Source organism: Ictalurus punctatus, chromosome 1 (assembly GCF_001660625.3).
Source record: "Ictalurus punctatus breed USDA103 chromosome 1, Coco_2.0, whole genome shotgun sequence".
NCBI lineage: Eukaryota > Metazoa > Chordata > Actinopteri > Siluriformes > Ictaluridae > Ictalurus > Ictalurus punctatus.
The window spans coordinates 5,098,096-5,113,243 of NC_030416.2; the positions used below are offsets into that span (position 1 = coordinate 5,098,096).

Genomic DNA, 15,148 nt, shown 5'->3' on the forward strand with positions numbered 1-15,148 from the left:
CCGTTATGAGCACCGTAGCAGTGATTCGGGACTCATTGTTCAACGATGAAGAAACGATTAAAAGACTGTGGAGGACGTAAATATTATTATAAAAAATGAATAAATACTGCACACTGTAGAATGAGAATAATAACACGTCAAACGTTTTAGAATAGCAAAGCACGTATAATAACTTTTAATTTGAAGAATTTTTGCTGCGCTTTTCCCCCTTGTTCCTGTTTCGACACAGCACTGGCTTACAGTGTTAACGACGCCTGACAGTCGTGAGTGAGCACTGCTCTCTTATTGTAAGGGTTTAAGAGATATACGAGCTTAGCTAACTAACTCTTTCTCAACTTTAAATTAAGTAATTTATTTAAGATTCTTCCGTTTGCTAAGTGCGTATATCTCCTTCGGACATTCGTTGTCATCAAGCTGCCATTATGGATCAGGTAGACGTCGTCGCAGAAGAAATAAAGGTGAGCCTTCCTAAGTAACCTAAATAAGTATTAGTGTTAGTGTCACTTAATCACTTTATGTAGCAGTGATATACGGGTGCCCAGGCTGCGGCCTGTAACACGGTAATACACTAACTAACCTTAGTTATTTATAATGGTGACGTAATGTAGAGTGCCGCAGGAAAACGAGTAATCATTTTAGCGCTTCCGGTTCCATAAGTCAATAAGTTTTGTTGAATGGTTTTTTTTCTTCAAATACCTGAAATAAGGTCTGTGGTAAACACAAGCTGAATATAATTTCACGTTTTAATTTATTACATAAAATACACCAGTAATACTCCGCTCGTGTGTGTGTGTTTTTCTTTTTAAAGTTGGTTGCTAACAAGTGGGTAAATGCGACTACAGAGTTTGTCGGGGAAATTAAACGTCATCACGCCGAACAGGAAAAAAAAATACTACATCTACTGTAAATCTACTACAGCCTCGCTGTTTTCCAACTCAAACTGCCCAATTTGTAGATTTATCAATTTTATAGTATTTTTAAATTAAATAAAAAAAAAGATTGAAAGAGTTGTCGGAAGCTTAGTGGTGGTGACGTTGGAGCCATGCGACCGTGGTGTAGTTTGTTTACAGCCTAATTTTAGCTGTTTACTTCTGGAGATTGTATTTAGTCTTCAAAATTCAATATCTTGATGAGTAAAACGTGGAAGAATCATAAACGTTTGTTGGTCACGGGAGCTTATTTTCTGCAATGGGAAAATCTTATTGGCTTTTTTGTCGAGGGAACCAGGGTGATGCTAACTTCCGGGTTGGCTTACGTCAATACGTCATCTGTACAGTACGATAATATTTGACTCTGTTTTCTTTTCTTTGGCTTTACAGATTACAGTTTATATATATATATATATATATATATATATATATATATATATATATATATATATATATACACACACCCCACTGCTACACTAATTTCCCCATGAGGGATTAATAAAAGTATATTAACTTGTTTGGACGTTGACCCACAGTAATAAAGTGACGTCATCGCCAAGACCGGTTGCTCAATGGCAGATTCCCATGTGACTGATTACAGCACGAATGCTTTCCTTAAATTTTTGGTTGGCATTTTGTCCACCACAACATTATGATGTCAGTAATACTGTTATGTCGGCCAAGATGGCATTAACCACAACAACAATAAAATTTTAAAAAATAAAAGCCCCCCTTTAGTTCAATGTTTTTTATCAATGTTTGATTATTAATCAGGGCCTAAAAAATTACAATAAAAACAATTTTGTGGTTTCTATAAACAAACAAATAACTTCAGGTGACGACAACAACAATAAACACACACACTCACACACACACACACACACACACACACACACACACACACACACACACACAAAAAGAACAGATTTCAATATGCAGTCATTTGTTAACAAAAAGTAAACTGACATTTTCCCACAGACATTTGGGTGGGACAGATAAGTACACCCTTCCTACTTCCACAGTCATTAAGACAGTAATTAGCAGCAAGGTCTTACTAATGAAATGCACAAGATTTGTTATTCATCAATAACAAAGAAGCTTCCTGACATGCAGGGGTGTGCGAAGAAAAGAATTTCACTGTGCGGTAATGTATACGTGATTATATGCTTTATACATTTTTAAAAAATACTATAAAGTGCAGTAATAAATGAAACAAAGTTGCTGTTTAGTTTGACGACCCTTTGCTTTAAAAATAAATAAATAAATAAAGCCTAGTCTCTTGTACAATTTGTGCAGTTTTATAAGGAAATGTTAAGTAAGTTAGGTTAGGTAAGTTTTATTGAGCATCTTGTAGAATCAGTCACAGTTCTTCTGGAGATTTTGACCGTCGCACTTGCAGCAAAACCCAGCAGCCTTCATTGTGGTTTTTTGTCCAAAAAAAAGTTCTCTTACGTAATATGCTGCTTACACACGTTTTTTCTGTAACATTTAATCTTGTGCTGAAAAAACTAATGTTTGGAATTGGAAATTTTTTGTACTGACTCACTAATGTAGAAGTCATAAAATAAAAATCTATAACAAAATTTGTACTAAAAAAAAAGGGGGGTGCCTAAGACTTTTGCACAGTACTATATAAATAACATAACTGCCACATATCAATCAGTTATAATGAGGTGCGGTGGCTTAGGGCTGGTGGATGGATTGGGGTTTCGAATTCCGCCTCCGCCCTGCGAGTTTGCATGTTCTCTCTGTGCTTCAGGGATTTCCTCTGGGTACTCCGGTTTCCTCCCCAGTCCAAAGACATGCATTGTAAGCTGATTTGGCATTTCCAAATTGTCCACAGTGTGTGAATATGTGTGAGATTGTGGCCTCTGTCTAGGGTGTCCCCTGCCTTGTGCCCCAAGTTCCCCAGGATCCAGGCTCCCTCGTGACGCTGTGTAGGATAATAAGAATGTAAAATTTATGTTTTATTTATGTTTTGGGAAGACAGGATTATTTTTTCTATCCTAACAAAATTGGTGTCAAAATACTGGAGTGTGAAACTCCACCTTGAGATGTGTTGAAAAATGCGGCCACCACCTGCCAATCAATCCACAGGTGGCATAGGTATTTACTCAAATATCTGTAATTCATTGTTAGTCGTCGTTGTTGTTTATTACATTTGTTACTTGATTTAGGAGCCTACCCACACTGTTGTAAATGTACATTTTCTTCTTCTTCTTATACTTCCACATGGGAATCTATGGCAGCCCATTGAACACTAAAGTTTTGTAATTAAATCTGACCATTTCAGTCTCAGCTACCTACACAGCAATATTGTGTACTCTGTAATAGGTTTACTATAATAACCTTTTCAATGCACTGTTGTAGTACTTGAACTGTCTGTTTATTTGTTTGTTTGTGTATTTATTTTTAGAGCCCGTGGGGTACTGTAAATGTGACCCCGACCCCTTGTTCCCTGACAGATGTGATGAGTGAACAGCTGGCCAAGCAGCTACATGAGGAATACAGCTCCTTCCTCACCTGCCCCGAGTGAGTCCAAGAGCATATGGCATAAAAAGCCATATGCCTTTTTATTGGTCTGTTTTACTCTAGTAGCATTTTATGCTGTTTTAGCACCAGCGCTTTTCTACACAGCCCAACAGCAGGCCTCATTTATCAGTCTTTTAGTAAAGTTTTGTTGAAAATGTTTTGCCAAATTAACAAAAGTTTTGGAAACACTGATTTTCCCCTCATAGTCCTGTACATTGAGCACCTGTAAAGTCACACAGATCATTTCCCTTAACTCATGCCCTCAAAACTCAATGTACAGAGGGCTGAAAACGTGCCTGAAACAGCCTATGGCTACGCATAGACTGGCCGTAGGACCGGTCCTCGGTTTCTATGGCGACATTTCTTATGTCATAATTGAATGACTAGTTTTATTCAAATTAAAGGGTTTGCTCACTTTCATTATTTTTTAATATTCTTTAATCAGTGTCTCACAATATATGATTTAGCTAACAAACTGTTTGCAAAACAGTAGTAAAATAAACCAAAAAAATCATTAAACTGAGTTTGATGATACTTTCATTTAATGCCTACAAAGACAAAGAAGATTAAGGTTTTTTTTTTTTTCCATTGTATTACATCAAATCAGTAGCATCCATTCAGTACCATTTTAATTTGTAATCATTAAAAACGTAAAAAAAAATCACCATACCTACGATATTTCAGAAAATCCTATATCGCGAAATTGTTTATGACGATATCGATGTTATATCGATATATCGCCCAGCCGTAATGAGAACCCTACCGGGATCAATCCTGTAATACTGCTAAAATCAGTACAGCACTGCACGCTAAGCCAGAAATGTTGTTCGGAGACTCTGACTGATATGTCTTACAGTTCTGACAGTTATATGGACACATCTAAACCCAGAATCATCTCAAAAATCACGTCATTATCACGTTTTGTTCTTTTCAGTGACTTGGACCTTGCCAGTATACAGCAGGAGACGGAAACATCCAGTGACCTGATGCTGGCTCAGATGCTTCAGATGGAGTTTGATAGGGAGTTTGACACACAGTTGCGCAGAGAAGAAAAGAAGTTCAACGGAGAGAGTAAAGGTAAACCTATCTTGAATCCATATACTGAAGAGCGACTGATCAGTGCTAAGAATAAGAGACAGATCTACAGAGGACAACTAGTTATTAGTCAAAGACCTGCATGTTTATCATGCGGTACGTATTTCTAGAACAATGTTATGAAGTATTTGATTTCATGAATTATTGGTCTTTTCTAGTGTCGATTTCCTTTGAAAACTACCGCATGGTTCACCCATTTGAGGACAGTGACAGCTCTGATGATGAAGTAGATTGGCAGGACACGCGCCATGACCCTTATCGCCTTGGTAAGTGTTAGTTTTTCTTGAATCAACAATGAATTGCTTGGCATGAGTTACCCTAAGCCTAATACGTGTACACCAGTGCCGTGCGTACTTATTGTAGTCGTAGTCATTGTGCATAACTGTGCACCCATCTAGTAGAGTTGATAGGCACAGTTCTCGATTTTTGTTTACTCCTGACCCACATTAGGTTTCATGCTACTTGTTTAGATTACAAGCTATTGCCAGCTGAACAAAATATCTAGGAGAATGCTGTTCATTTATTTCTTTTATTTGGTACATTCATATTGTCCTGTAATGTTTCGACATCTTTTTTTTTTTTTTTTTTTTTTTTAGATAGTTCTTTACTTTTTTTAATATTGCTGGCTGGAACCTCTAGAGAAGAAACACAAAATAGACCAGGGGCACTGCAGACAGTCCATGCTAGCTAGCAAGGAAGCCTACTTGCAAAGAGGTCCAGACTTGGAAGCTTTAATCTCTTTTTATTGTGATATTTGTCTATCCTACAGTTAAAACTACAGCCAGAATGAAATATCATCTCAAATCATTGTTGGTCTTAAGATATTTAGGTTAATAATAACAAGATTTGTGCCTATTTTAATTGATGTGGAGGTGGTATATATTTTGTGAAAATGAGTAAACAGACCAGGCATTTTCAAAGCAACACATTTTAACAGCAGTTGCAGTGCCCTCCACTAATATTGGCACCCTCGGTAAATATGAGCAAAGAAGGCTGTGAAGACTTGTCTTTATTGTTTAAGCTTCTGATCTTTTTGTTTAAAAAAAAATTCACAACTACTCTGCTCTCATATACATCAAACAATTGCAAACACAACACAAGTTTATTAAAAAAAAAAAAAAAAAGGTGTACAACAGTTATTGGCACCCCTATGAATTCATATGAGGAAAAATATATAGGAAGTATATTCCCATTGATATGTAAAAAATTTTTTAGTACGCCTGGGTGACTAGGAACAGGAAGTTGTTCAACCCTGACTTCCTATTTCACAGGGGTATAAATATGAGGTAACACACAGGCCAAATTCTTTTGGTCATTCATAACATTGGGTAAGAGCAAGGAATATGGCTGTGATGTGCGGCAAAAGGTTGTTGAGGTTCACAAAATGGGGCGTGGCTATAAGAAAATAGCACTCCAAAACTACAATCCGAAGTCACCGACATCACCACAAGTTGTTTGGAAGGGATTCAATAAAAAAGCCTCTACTCTCATCCAAAAACAAACTCGAGCGTCTTCAGTTTGCCAGACACTACTGGAACTTCAAATGGGATCGGGTTCTATGGTCAGATGAAACCAAAATAGAGCTTTTTGGTAATTTGGTGAGGTGGTTTTGGAGCACACAGAGAGGTAGCCGTATGGAAAAGTACCTCATGTCCATGGTTAAATATGGAGGTGGATCTTTAATGTTTTGGGCTGTTTTTCTGCCAGAGGATCTGGACATTTTGTTAGGATACATGGCATCATGGACTCCATCAAATATAACAGATATTAGATGAAAACCTGACTGCCTCTGCCAGAAAGCTTCAAATGGGCCGTGATTGGATCTTCCAGCAGGATAATGATCCAAAACATACATCATAATCAACACAAAAATGGTTTACTTAAATTTCGTGCATTTAAAAAAATGCAGTGTTGGAGAGAGTCTACGAAGCAAGATGATGCTGAACTGTCACTTTTGGTAACCTAAACCTCATATGGCCTTGATATTATGTGTGATTTTAACAGAAAAGCCAACCACTACACCAAAGAAGGGTTTTGCAGGGAAAGGCAAGAACATTACCACGAAACATGACGAGGAGGTCTGCGGACGTAAAAACACCGCACGAATGGATAATGTAAGTTAGTTACCGTGTTGGTATTTCTGTAAAGCTGCTTTGAGACAATAGCTGCGTTTACATGGACAACAATAATCCACTCTTAATCCGATTAAGACAATACTTTGATTAAAAAACTACAATGTAAACAGCAATTTTTACTTACCTTAATCTAATTAAGGTCATACTCGAACTAAGTTCTAATCGAATTAAGACGTGTGGAGTATTCCTGTTTTAGTCGCATTATGGACATGTATTACAGACATGTACACACCTTAATCACACTATTAACGTCATGTGAGTTTTCTCCGCATTTTGCAACAGGACACGATCACACACGGCAGTTTTACGTTTTACGGCCAAACAAGAGAGTTCGGCTGCGTCCCAAACCGCAAACTTTCCTACTATAGGCCTGTAGTGGGGAAAAATGCACGTACACGGCTACTATACAGACGGTAAGTACTCGGTTTGGGACGCAGCCCACGGCTTCAAGCAGTTGTCTATTTGGTACGTACAGCATGACAAATAATTAACCGCACTTGAAGCTTTCGTAAAAAAAAAACACCCAAAACTGTATACGGTCCCATAACGAAGACGAACTGTATGTTGATACGTGAAATACTGGAGGGACGGCGTGGCGCGGTGACGTAATGACGCGGGCTATTAATCTAATTATGATCTATAACATGTAAAACGGGAACATGACGGGAGTATTCTAAAAGCGACTCATGTAAACACCTTAATCACAACATTATCTTACTCCGAGTAAGGTCAATAATTAGATTACTGCTGTCCATGTAAACGTAGTCAATGTCTATTGTGAAAAGCGCTATACAAATAAAAATAAACTGAAGTTTCCTCTTACTATATTTAGAATATATATAATGGGTCAAGAGTACACGTATTTCTAGGCTGTTTTTCCAACAGTCTTTACATCCCCACACATGCTAAGAACATGTTGACATGTTGTCCCAAGTTCTAATAATAATAATAATAATTATTATTATTATTATTGTAGTGTAATAATTTGTTGTGTAGCAAATTTTTTCCAGTTTCTGGTTTTCTTTTTTCTTTTTTTTTACTCTGCTTCACCTTTTCTCATACAGCCTTCCTTCTCAAATGTCCCCTGTTTCTTTATGTTGCACAGTTTGCTCCAGAGGTGCATGTAGGTGATGGGATAGGCATGGACCTGAAGTTGTCAAATCCAGTGTACAACTCTCTGAAAAGACACTGTCAAACTGAGCAGAGACGCAGCGCCCGACTTCATGAGAAAAAGGAGCACTCAACTGCTGTAAGTCCTACACAACAATGGAGACTGGATTTACACATGAAAAGTTATCACTACCCACTACATTGCACAATTTTACTATTTACTTAAATATACAGTGTATATTTACACTGGTTGTGTCCGCTTTCAAATCTGTCGTGCCTATGCCTTGTACTACTGTTTCCACTGCCTCACTTGCGATGCTTTTTTTGTTTTATTTTAACCATTATAAAGTATAGCTCAATAGCCCTGTCTGAAACTATTGGAATGGGAAGGCCAAGTCATTTCTTTTTGCTGTAGACTGAAGACATACGGGTTTGAGATCAAAAGATGAACATGACAAGAGGGTTTAGAATTTCAGCTTTTATTTGGTGGTATTTATATGTAGACGTGTTAAATGACATAGAACATAGCACATTTTGTATCAGACCACCCAGTTTGTAGGCAAGCAAAAAATATTGGAACGTGTTCCTGACAGGTGTTTTTTTGTTACCTAGGTGTGTCCTTTTTGATTGTTTAAACAATAAATAGCTCAAGAGAACATCTGCTCTTGGTTTTAGCCTTCAGTTTCACCTGTGAAGACTGCATTTGTTGTGAAAAAGGATAAGTCAACATGCAGATCAGGGAGCTGTGTATAGGAGAAAATCAAGCCATTTTGAAGCCGAGAAAAGAGAGACACTTTTGGAGGCATTGGACAAACATTGTGAGAGCTGTGAAGATAAACCCAAAAACAACAGTCAGTCAGTACGTTTACATGGACAACGATAATCCGATATTAACCCCTTCTGGCTTTTCCACATGATTGTTTGCAAACATCAGAAGGGCAGCGATGTTCTTTTTGGATAGCAGTGACTTTCTCCTTACAGTGCAGCCACGCATACCATTTGTTATTCAGTGTTCTCCTGATGGTGGACTTATGAACATTAACATTAGCCAATGTGAGAGAGGCCTTGGTTACGACCCGGTCTAGGTCGGGCTGCAACATACAAAAAAATAAAAGAAAAGAAAAGAAAAGGGTTGGCGAGACCACGATTGTGTTTGCTTTGTTTTTATTCGCCAGACGGAGCACTTTTTATATATACATTGGCTTCAATCTTCAGAAACCGGCCAGGCCAAAATAATAAACAAAAATACCCTCTAACTTTACCAGAATAAAACTAACTAAACTACAAGAAAAGAAAACAAAAATACACCGTCTTCCCTCACTCCCTAGCTAACCCAAAACCAGGAGAAAAGAAGAATCAACACAAATGGCGCCGACTTCCTACTAACCACTCTTTAACCGTGCACTATTTACAGAGGTGACTATTAGTGTGTTAATTTCCAAAATAATATATACATATATACACAAAAGTATCACATGAATCGTAACTGGGCAGAGCATAAACAAAGTCAAATCAGGCATAGGGTCGTACACAGGCGAAATAGTCATACACCGGCAAAAAGAACTTCTCTCTATACACAAAGCGATGGCAATGACCTGCCCTGAGATGGAGACTGACGAGGCTTAAGTACACTTCCTGGAAATGTGAAGGCAACCAATCCTGTTGCACAAGGCCAGAGCAGGCGTGGACAAGACGTGATCATCCATTAGCAAGCCGGAACGTGACGCATGCAGTAGGTAGGGCCTAAAGAAGGGGGAGGAGACAAAAGAAACCCATCCCACCACCGACATAGACGCACAAATAGCACATAGAGTAGACAGAAATGCATTGGATAACGCAACACCTTTAGTTGCTTAGAGGTTACCCTGGGTTCCTTTGTGACCTCATGGACTATTACACGTCTTGCTGTTTGAGTTTGTTGGTCTTCACTCCTGGGGAGGTCTTGAATTTACACCATTTGTACACAGTCTATCTGACTGTGGATTGGTGGAGTCCTTACTCTTTACAGATGGTTTTGTAACCTTGTCCAGCCTGATGACCATCAACAACTCTTTTTCTGAGGTCCTCAGAAGCCTTCCTAATAGAGTTGAGGTTATAACAGCAGGGGGGGGGGACTAAATCTGGAATGGGGCAAAAAGCAAATATGGGCGTGATTGGTCAGGTGTTCACATTCTGTTGGCCATGTGGATTTTTATTTATTTATTATTTTAAAAATGGTAGTTCAGTGTACTTTCTGACAAAAGGTAATAAACATTATAGGCCAGTTTTATTTAGTCAAATATTTGTGACAGCAATAAAAAAAAAAGAAAAAAAAAAAAAGGAAGTTTTAAAGGCAATTGCTAAACATTCAATGATGGAAGAAGAATATTAGACAGAAATATGTTGCCATAATGGTGCTCTTATCAAATTCAAAAATAAGCAAGAAAAATTAATTGCATTATATGTCTATAAATTGTAAAATCTAGTGATGATTTTTCTTTCTAAATTTTTACATGTGCTCAATTTTAATTGTTTCCATCTATAGGAGCATGCAGTGGACCCCAAGACCAGATTGCTCATGTACAAAATGGTGAATGCAGGAATCCTGGAGAACATTAATGGATGTATCAGCACAGGGAAAGAGTCTGTCGTGTTTCATGCTGATGGGGGGAGGTGAGTGCAGGCTGTATCTGTGAATTACAATGGTCAAGGTTTCGAGCCGAGGTTCCCAAAATTACAGGTTGCTCCGTTTACAAATGAGCTTGCAAGAGAAACTCACCATTTCCTCATTTATTTTACAAATTACTATTAGAAATATCGAAGATGGATTGTGTGTATTAATGCTTTGAAATGTTTCTACGAGCCACATTCAGACAAGCCACATATAAATTTGATATGGTACATTTTTTCACTATTCTAACACTGTACTAGTGTAGGTTCAGCAAGAAATATAGTCCTATCCAAATTTCCCTATCCATCTACCTCCACTAAACAAACTAATGTTGTGTATCAAATCACATACTTGTGTATTATTCTAGGCTGTTATTGAGTACTAGCACTAAACCTTTTTCCAATTACAATTAGTGTTTGAATAAATAAAACCTAGCTTTTAAACCTACCAATTTTTTTTTTTTTTTTTAACATTATTAAATACTTTGGAGAGTTTTCGAGTCTCAGACATTTATCACAATGGCAGCAGAAAGTTTTGAGAGCCAAAGATTGTTAGTGTGTTTTAATATTGCTGTGCATGAAATCTCTAAAGATGTTACAGATTGACTTGGAAACCTAGCAGACAGGGAAGTTTTGGCTCGGACATGCCACCTAGTGAATGTCACTTTTAAATCTTCCTGATGTACAGTTAGGTCCATAAATATTTGGATTTGGAAAACATGATTATTTTAGCTGTCTACCACAGTATATTGGGGTTGAAATGGAATAATAAATATTCCTCAAAGGGCAGACTTTCAGCTTTACTTTAAGAGTATATATGGTCCCCTCCACCACGGTTTTAAGGGAACATAATGGAACAGTTGGCTGCTCAGCCGTTACATGGTCTGTATCAAAGTCAACTGTCAAAAGAAGACTTTGCCAGAATACATAGAGAGGGGTTACTAAAAGATGCCTCAAAAGCAGGAAGTCCAGGCTAAACATAATTTATTCTTTAAAAAGCTTGTACAGTTCTGGAACAACATCCTCTGGACAGATGAGACGATGATTAACTTGTGTCGGAATGATGGGAGGAGATGAGTATGGAGAAGGGAAGGAACTGCTCATGAAGGGAAGCATGCCACGTCATCCTATGGCTGCCAGTGGAACATGTTCCCTTGTATTTATTGATGATGTGACTGCTGATAATATCAGCACTGATGATATCAGTGCTATTATCTACTCGGATTCAGCCAAATACTTCAGAACTCACCATTCGCTCGAATCGGATGTACATACCCTGAAATTAAAGCTGAAAGTCTTCATTTGTTTTAGCGCATTCAGTTCATTATTATGTACTGCTGTAGACATCTAAAATGTCAATGACTTTGTCAGTGTCCAGATGTTTATGAGCTATACAGTACATGAGCTATACAGGCAAGTGTGTGAACAAAGCTGCTTGTGTCGCCACAGGATGCACATGGAAAAAGTGTAAACCAAACCCCTCTGCCTTGCATCCAAGACATTGTTCAAGAACACTGTATGATCTAAATGCCATCAGAAGATGTCAACTCCCTAGTGACACATTCTTCTCTTCTTCCTTTGTTGAATAAAATGTATTGTGCTGGATTTTCTTCACTTTTATGAAATTATGAGTGGATTATGCAGGGAATTGTCTGGTTGAGAAGCCAGGGATCATGTAGTTTTAAAACCTCTATTGGAAATCGCAAATTGCAAAATGTATTGTCTTTGCACCAGGGGTCATGCATATGCTTACACTTAAAGAAAAACTATTTCTTGTCGTGCGTGTCAACGTTTCCGGCAAATGTCTAATGACAAATGATTAATTTGAGTGCTATTTATTTATTTATTTATTTATTTAAAATTTCAAGCATTTAAAAACCTAGTGCGTACACACCAGGCACGAGTTGAATTTGCTCGTACTGGTTCAAAAGAGTTAATATCGGACTTGTTTATACATTGAAAAACAGCTGAAACGTTGTAATGTTGCTCTAAATCATCTCTTAGCTTCGAGGAGATGCTAATTCCAGAGGAGTGTGTCCTCAAGGTCTTCAAGACTACGTTGAATGAATTCAAGAACCGGGACAAATACATTAAGGACGACTACCGCTTTAAAGAGCGTTACAGTAAGCTGAATCCTCGTAAGATCATCCACCTGTGGGCTGAAAAGGAGATGCACAACCTGACCAGGTAAGACTCCAACACCCTTGTATGTAAGCGAGCAGTTCTCCACTATTGCTATTTTTGAGGTTTATATCTGCGACTATCCTTAATTTTCAGCTGAATGCAACAGTATTAAAAAGGTTTTTTTTTTTTTTTTTTTAAAGGCGTTTTTGTCTCTAGTCTAATCTGGTCTTTCTGTTTTTCCAACCGGGTGGGATGTAAATGCCCTCAAATTAATGTCAGATTAAATGATTTAATTTTAACTCTAATATATACTGTGTAGACAGCTAAAATAATAACAACTTTGTTAATGTCCATAATATTTATGGACCTCACCATACTGTACGTCTTTCTCTTGGATACATATACAGGATGAAAAAAGCTGGGATTCCCTGCCCAGAAGTGGTGATTCTGAAGAAGCATATTCTTGTAATGTCTTTTATTGGTCAGAACCATGTGCCAGCTCCTAAGATAAAAGATGCCATGCTAACTTCTGAGGACCTGAAGAAGGCATATTACCAAGTACTACAGGTATACTCTCCCCAGATTTCCATTTGCTATAATTAGGACATTTTCCCTTTACTTGTTGAAAATGACTTGTTTTTTCAGAAAGAAGATTAGAGTAGAATACAACTTCCCTTGATAAATCTTTCAACACTTTATGCATAAGTAATGGCTTGAAAACTGATTTTTAAGGAGTAACTGTCACAGACACACAAGATACATGAAAATATTAAAGAAAACATTCCACCAACAGTTTCACTATTCATTAGTTTCATCATTGGAGCATCTGTATCAAACCTGTGTCTGGTCAGAGTATGTATAAAGTCACCATAATATTTCAACAACCTAAAAATGCTTGATTTGCAATTAAATCAAATAAATTGGTTCCATTCCATTGCTTATGCGCACCAAAATGGTGGACTTTTATTCAAAGTATTAGCTATGATATTCCAAGATAAAGCATTTCTCCGGAATACTCATGACTAGAGTACCCAGCAAAAATAATTATTTGTAGGGCACTGTAGTTCTTCTTTTTCTCCATAGATGATGCAGCAGCTGTTTCAGCAGTGTAACCTTGTTCATGCTGACCTGAGTGAATATAATATGCTCTGGCATGAGGGACAGGTGGGGAAATTCTCAGTCATTTTCACTTTCAAATTCTGTTTTAAAATGCTTATTTAGTTATTGTAATATTAGAATTAGTAGGATTCTTCTACAGGTGTGGTTGATTGATGTGAGCCAGTCGGTTGAGCCCGCTCACCCTCATGGTCTGGAGTTTCTGTTCCGAGATTGCAGGAATGTATCTACAGTAAGTGTCTCTCTACATAATGTTCTATTGCCCAGTTATTGTTTTTATTTCTACGTATTCAAGCTCATCATAACTTTTACAGCATTCTTCATAGATTCAGCTGGGTCTTTCCACAGTGTTTTATTACATACAATAATTGCAGTAATTTATTCACATGCATTTTTTCCCCCCCGCTTAAGTTTTTCCAGAAAGCTGGGGTAACAGAAGCTATGCATGTGTATGAGCTCTTTAACACCGTGTCTGGACTGAAAATCACGAGTGACAATGAGGCAGATTTCTTAGCCCAGGTAAGTGTACAATGATTGAACTTTTAACATTAATAAAAAAAAAAAACTTTACTCAAATACTGTTGTTTTTTTTTTTTTTTTGTGTGTGTAGAACAGTGTTTCCTAAATCAATCCATATGTCTTTACAGATTCAGGAACTGGAGAAGATGAATGAGGACCATGTCCAAAAGCGAAGCAAGAAGGCCTGTACCAATACTTGTGAGAATGGCCCACCTCTGTTAAATGAGGATGATTAACAATAAGATAACATCCAGAAAAAAGGCAGGTTCACAAGTTGACCGGGGTAAAATGTGAGGATGTTTAAGTGCATTACACAGCATTTTCTGCTGACTAGGCATCTGAAACACCCATCTTTACACACCTTCTTTTGATGGATTGCTTCAAATAGCAAGTAAATGGTGTACTAATAGATCAACTATATTAGTACACAGCAGCATCAAATCTTCCGTTTGAGCACAACCTGTTATTGATCAGTGTTGCAATATGGGCTAATAATGGGACAGAATGAGATATGTGCAACTAGATTAGTAAATATGACACGGTGTCGTATTTCTCTCTACATAAAATACCAGTTAGCATGAATCGAATGCTTATTTAAAGCATTTGGTTGGTGCGGAACATGCTTGATGCGTTGATGTTTTCTGATTTTTGTGGCTTTATCTTAATGTTGCTGTATGCTGGCTTCGTGTAATATTTTACAGCTCATGGAGAAATGAATAAACTTTGAAATTGATCAATGGAATGTGATTAATCAAATGTTTAAGCACACGTTACCAGAAGGTTACAGTCTAGTGATGGCAGGATGAAGAGTCAATCGTTAATTTCTCAAAGCTTCAAATTGGACGTTCAAGACAGCTTCACGACTTCTGTGTTTCAGCACACATAGTGCAGTGTCGTGTAGTCTATAGAGACATCATATCAAATACCGAGAGATTCTCT

General features: G+C 37.6%; 1 protein-coding gene across 1 annotated transcript; it reads left to right on the forward strand.

Annotated features, from left to right (window-relative positions):
• Nucleotides 1-210: 210 nt before the first annotated feature.
• riok3 (RIO kinase 3 (yeast)) lies at nt 211-14,942 on the forward strand. The gene is made up of 13 exons (XM_017466879.3): nt 211-458; nt 3,346-3,461; nt 4,396-4,538; nt 4,715-4,822; nt 6,561-6,670; nt 7,797-7,940; nt 10,326-10,453; nt 12,455-12,637; nt 12,982-13,141; nt 13,658-13,738; nt 13,833-13,922; nt 14,102-14,209; nt 14,338-14,942. Exons 1-13 carry the CDS (start codon nt 423-425, stop codon nt 14,443-14,445), a joined length of 1,515 nt encoding a protein of 504 aa, XP_017322368.1. The 5' UTR covers nt 211-422; the 3' UTR covers nt 14,446-14,942.
• Nucleotides 14,943-15,148: the final 206 nt, after the last annotated feature.

Excerpts from the sequence above, each read along its gene's own strand:
- riok3 (XM_017466879.3), top strand. The coding sequence starts at position 423 with ATGGATCAGGTAGACGTCGTCGCAGAAGAAATAAAG. Across the intron at positions 459-3,345 it reads TCGTCGCAGAAGAAATAAAG|AGCCCGTGGGGTACTGTAAA; the intron begins GTGAGCCTTCCT and ends ATTTATTTTTAG. Across the intron at positions 13,739-13,832 it reads TGCTCTGGCATGAGGGACAG|GTGTGGTTGATTGATGTGAG; the intron begins GTGGGGAAATTC and ends ATTCTTCTACAG.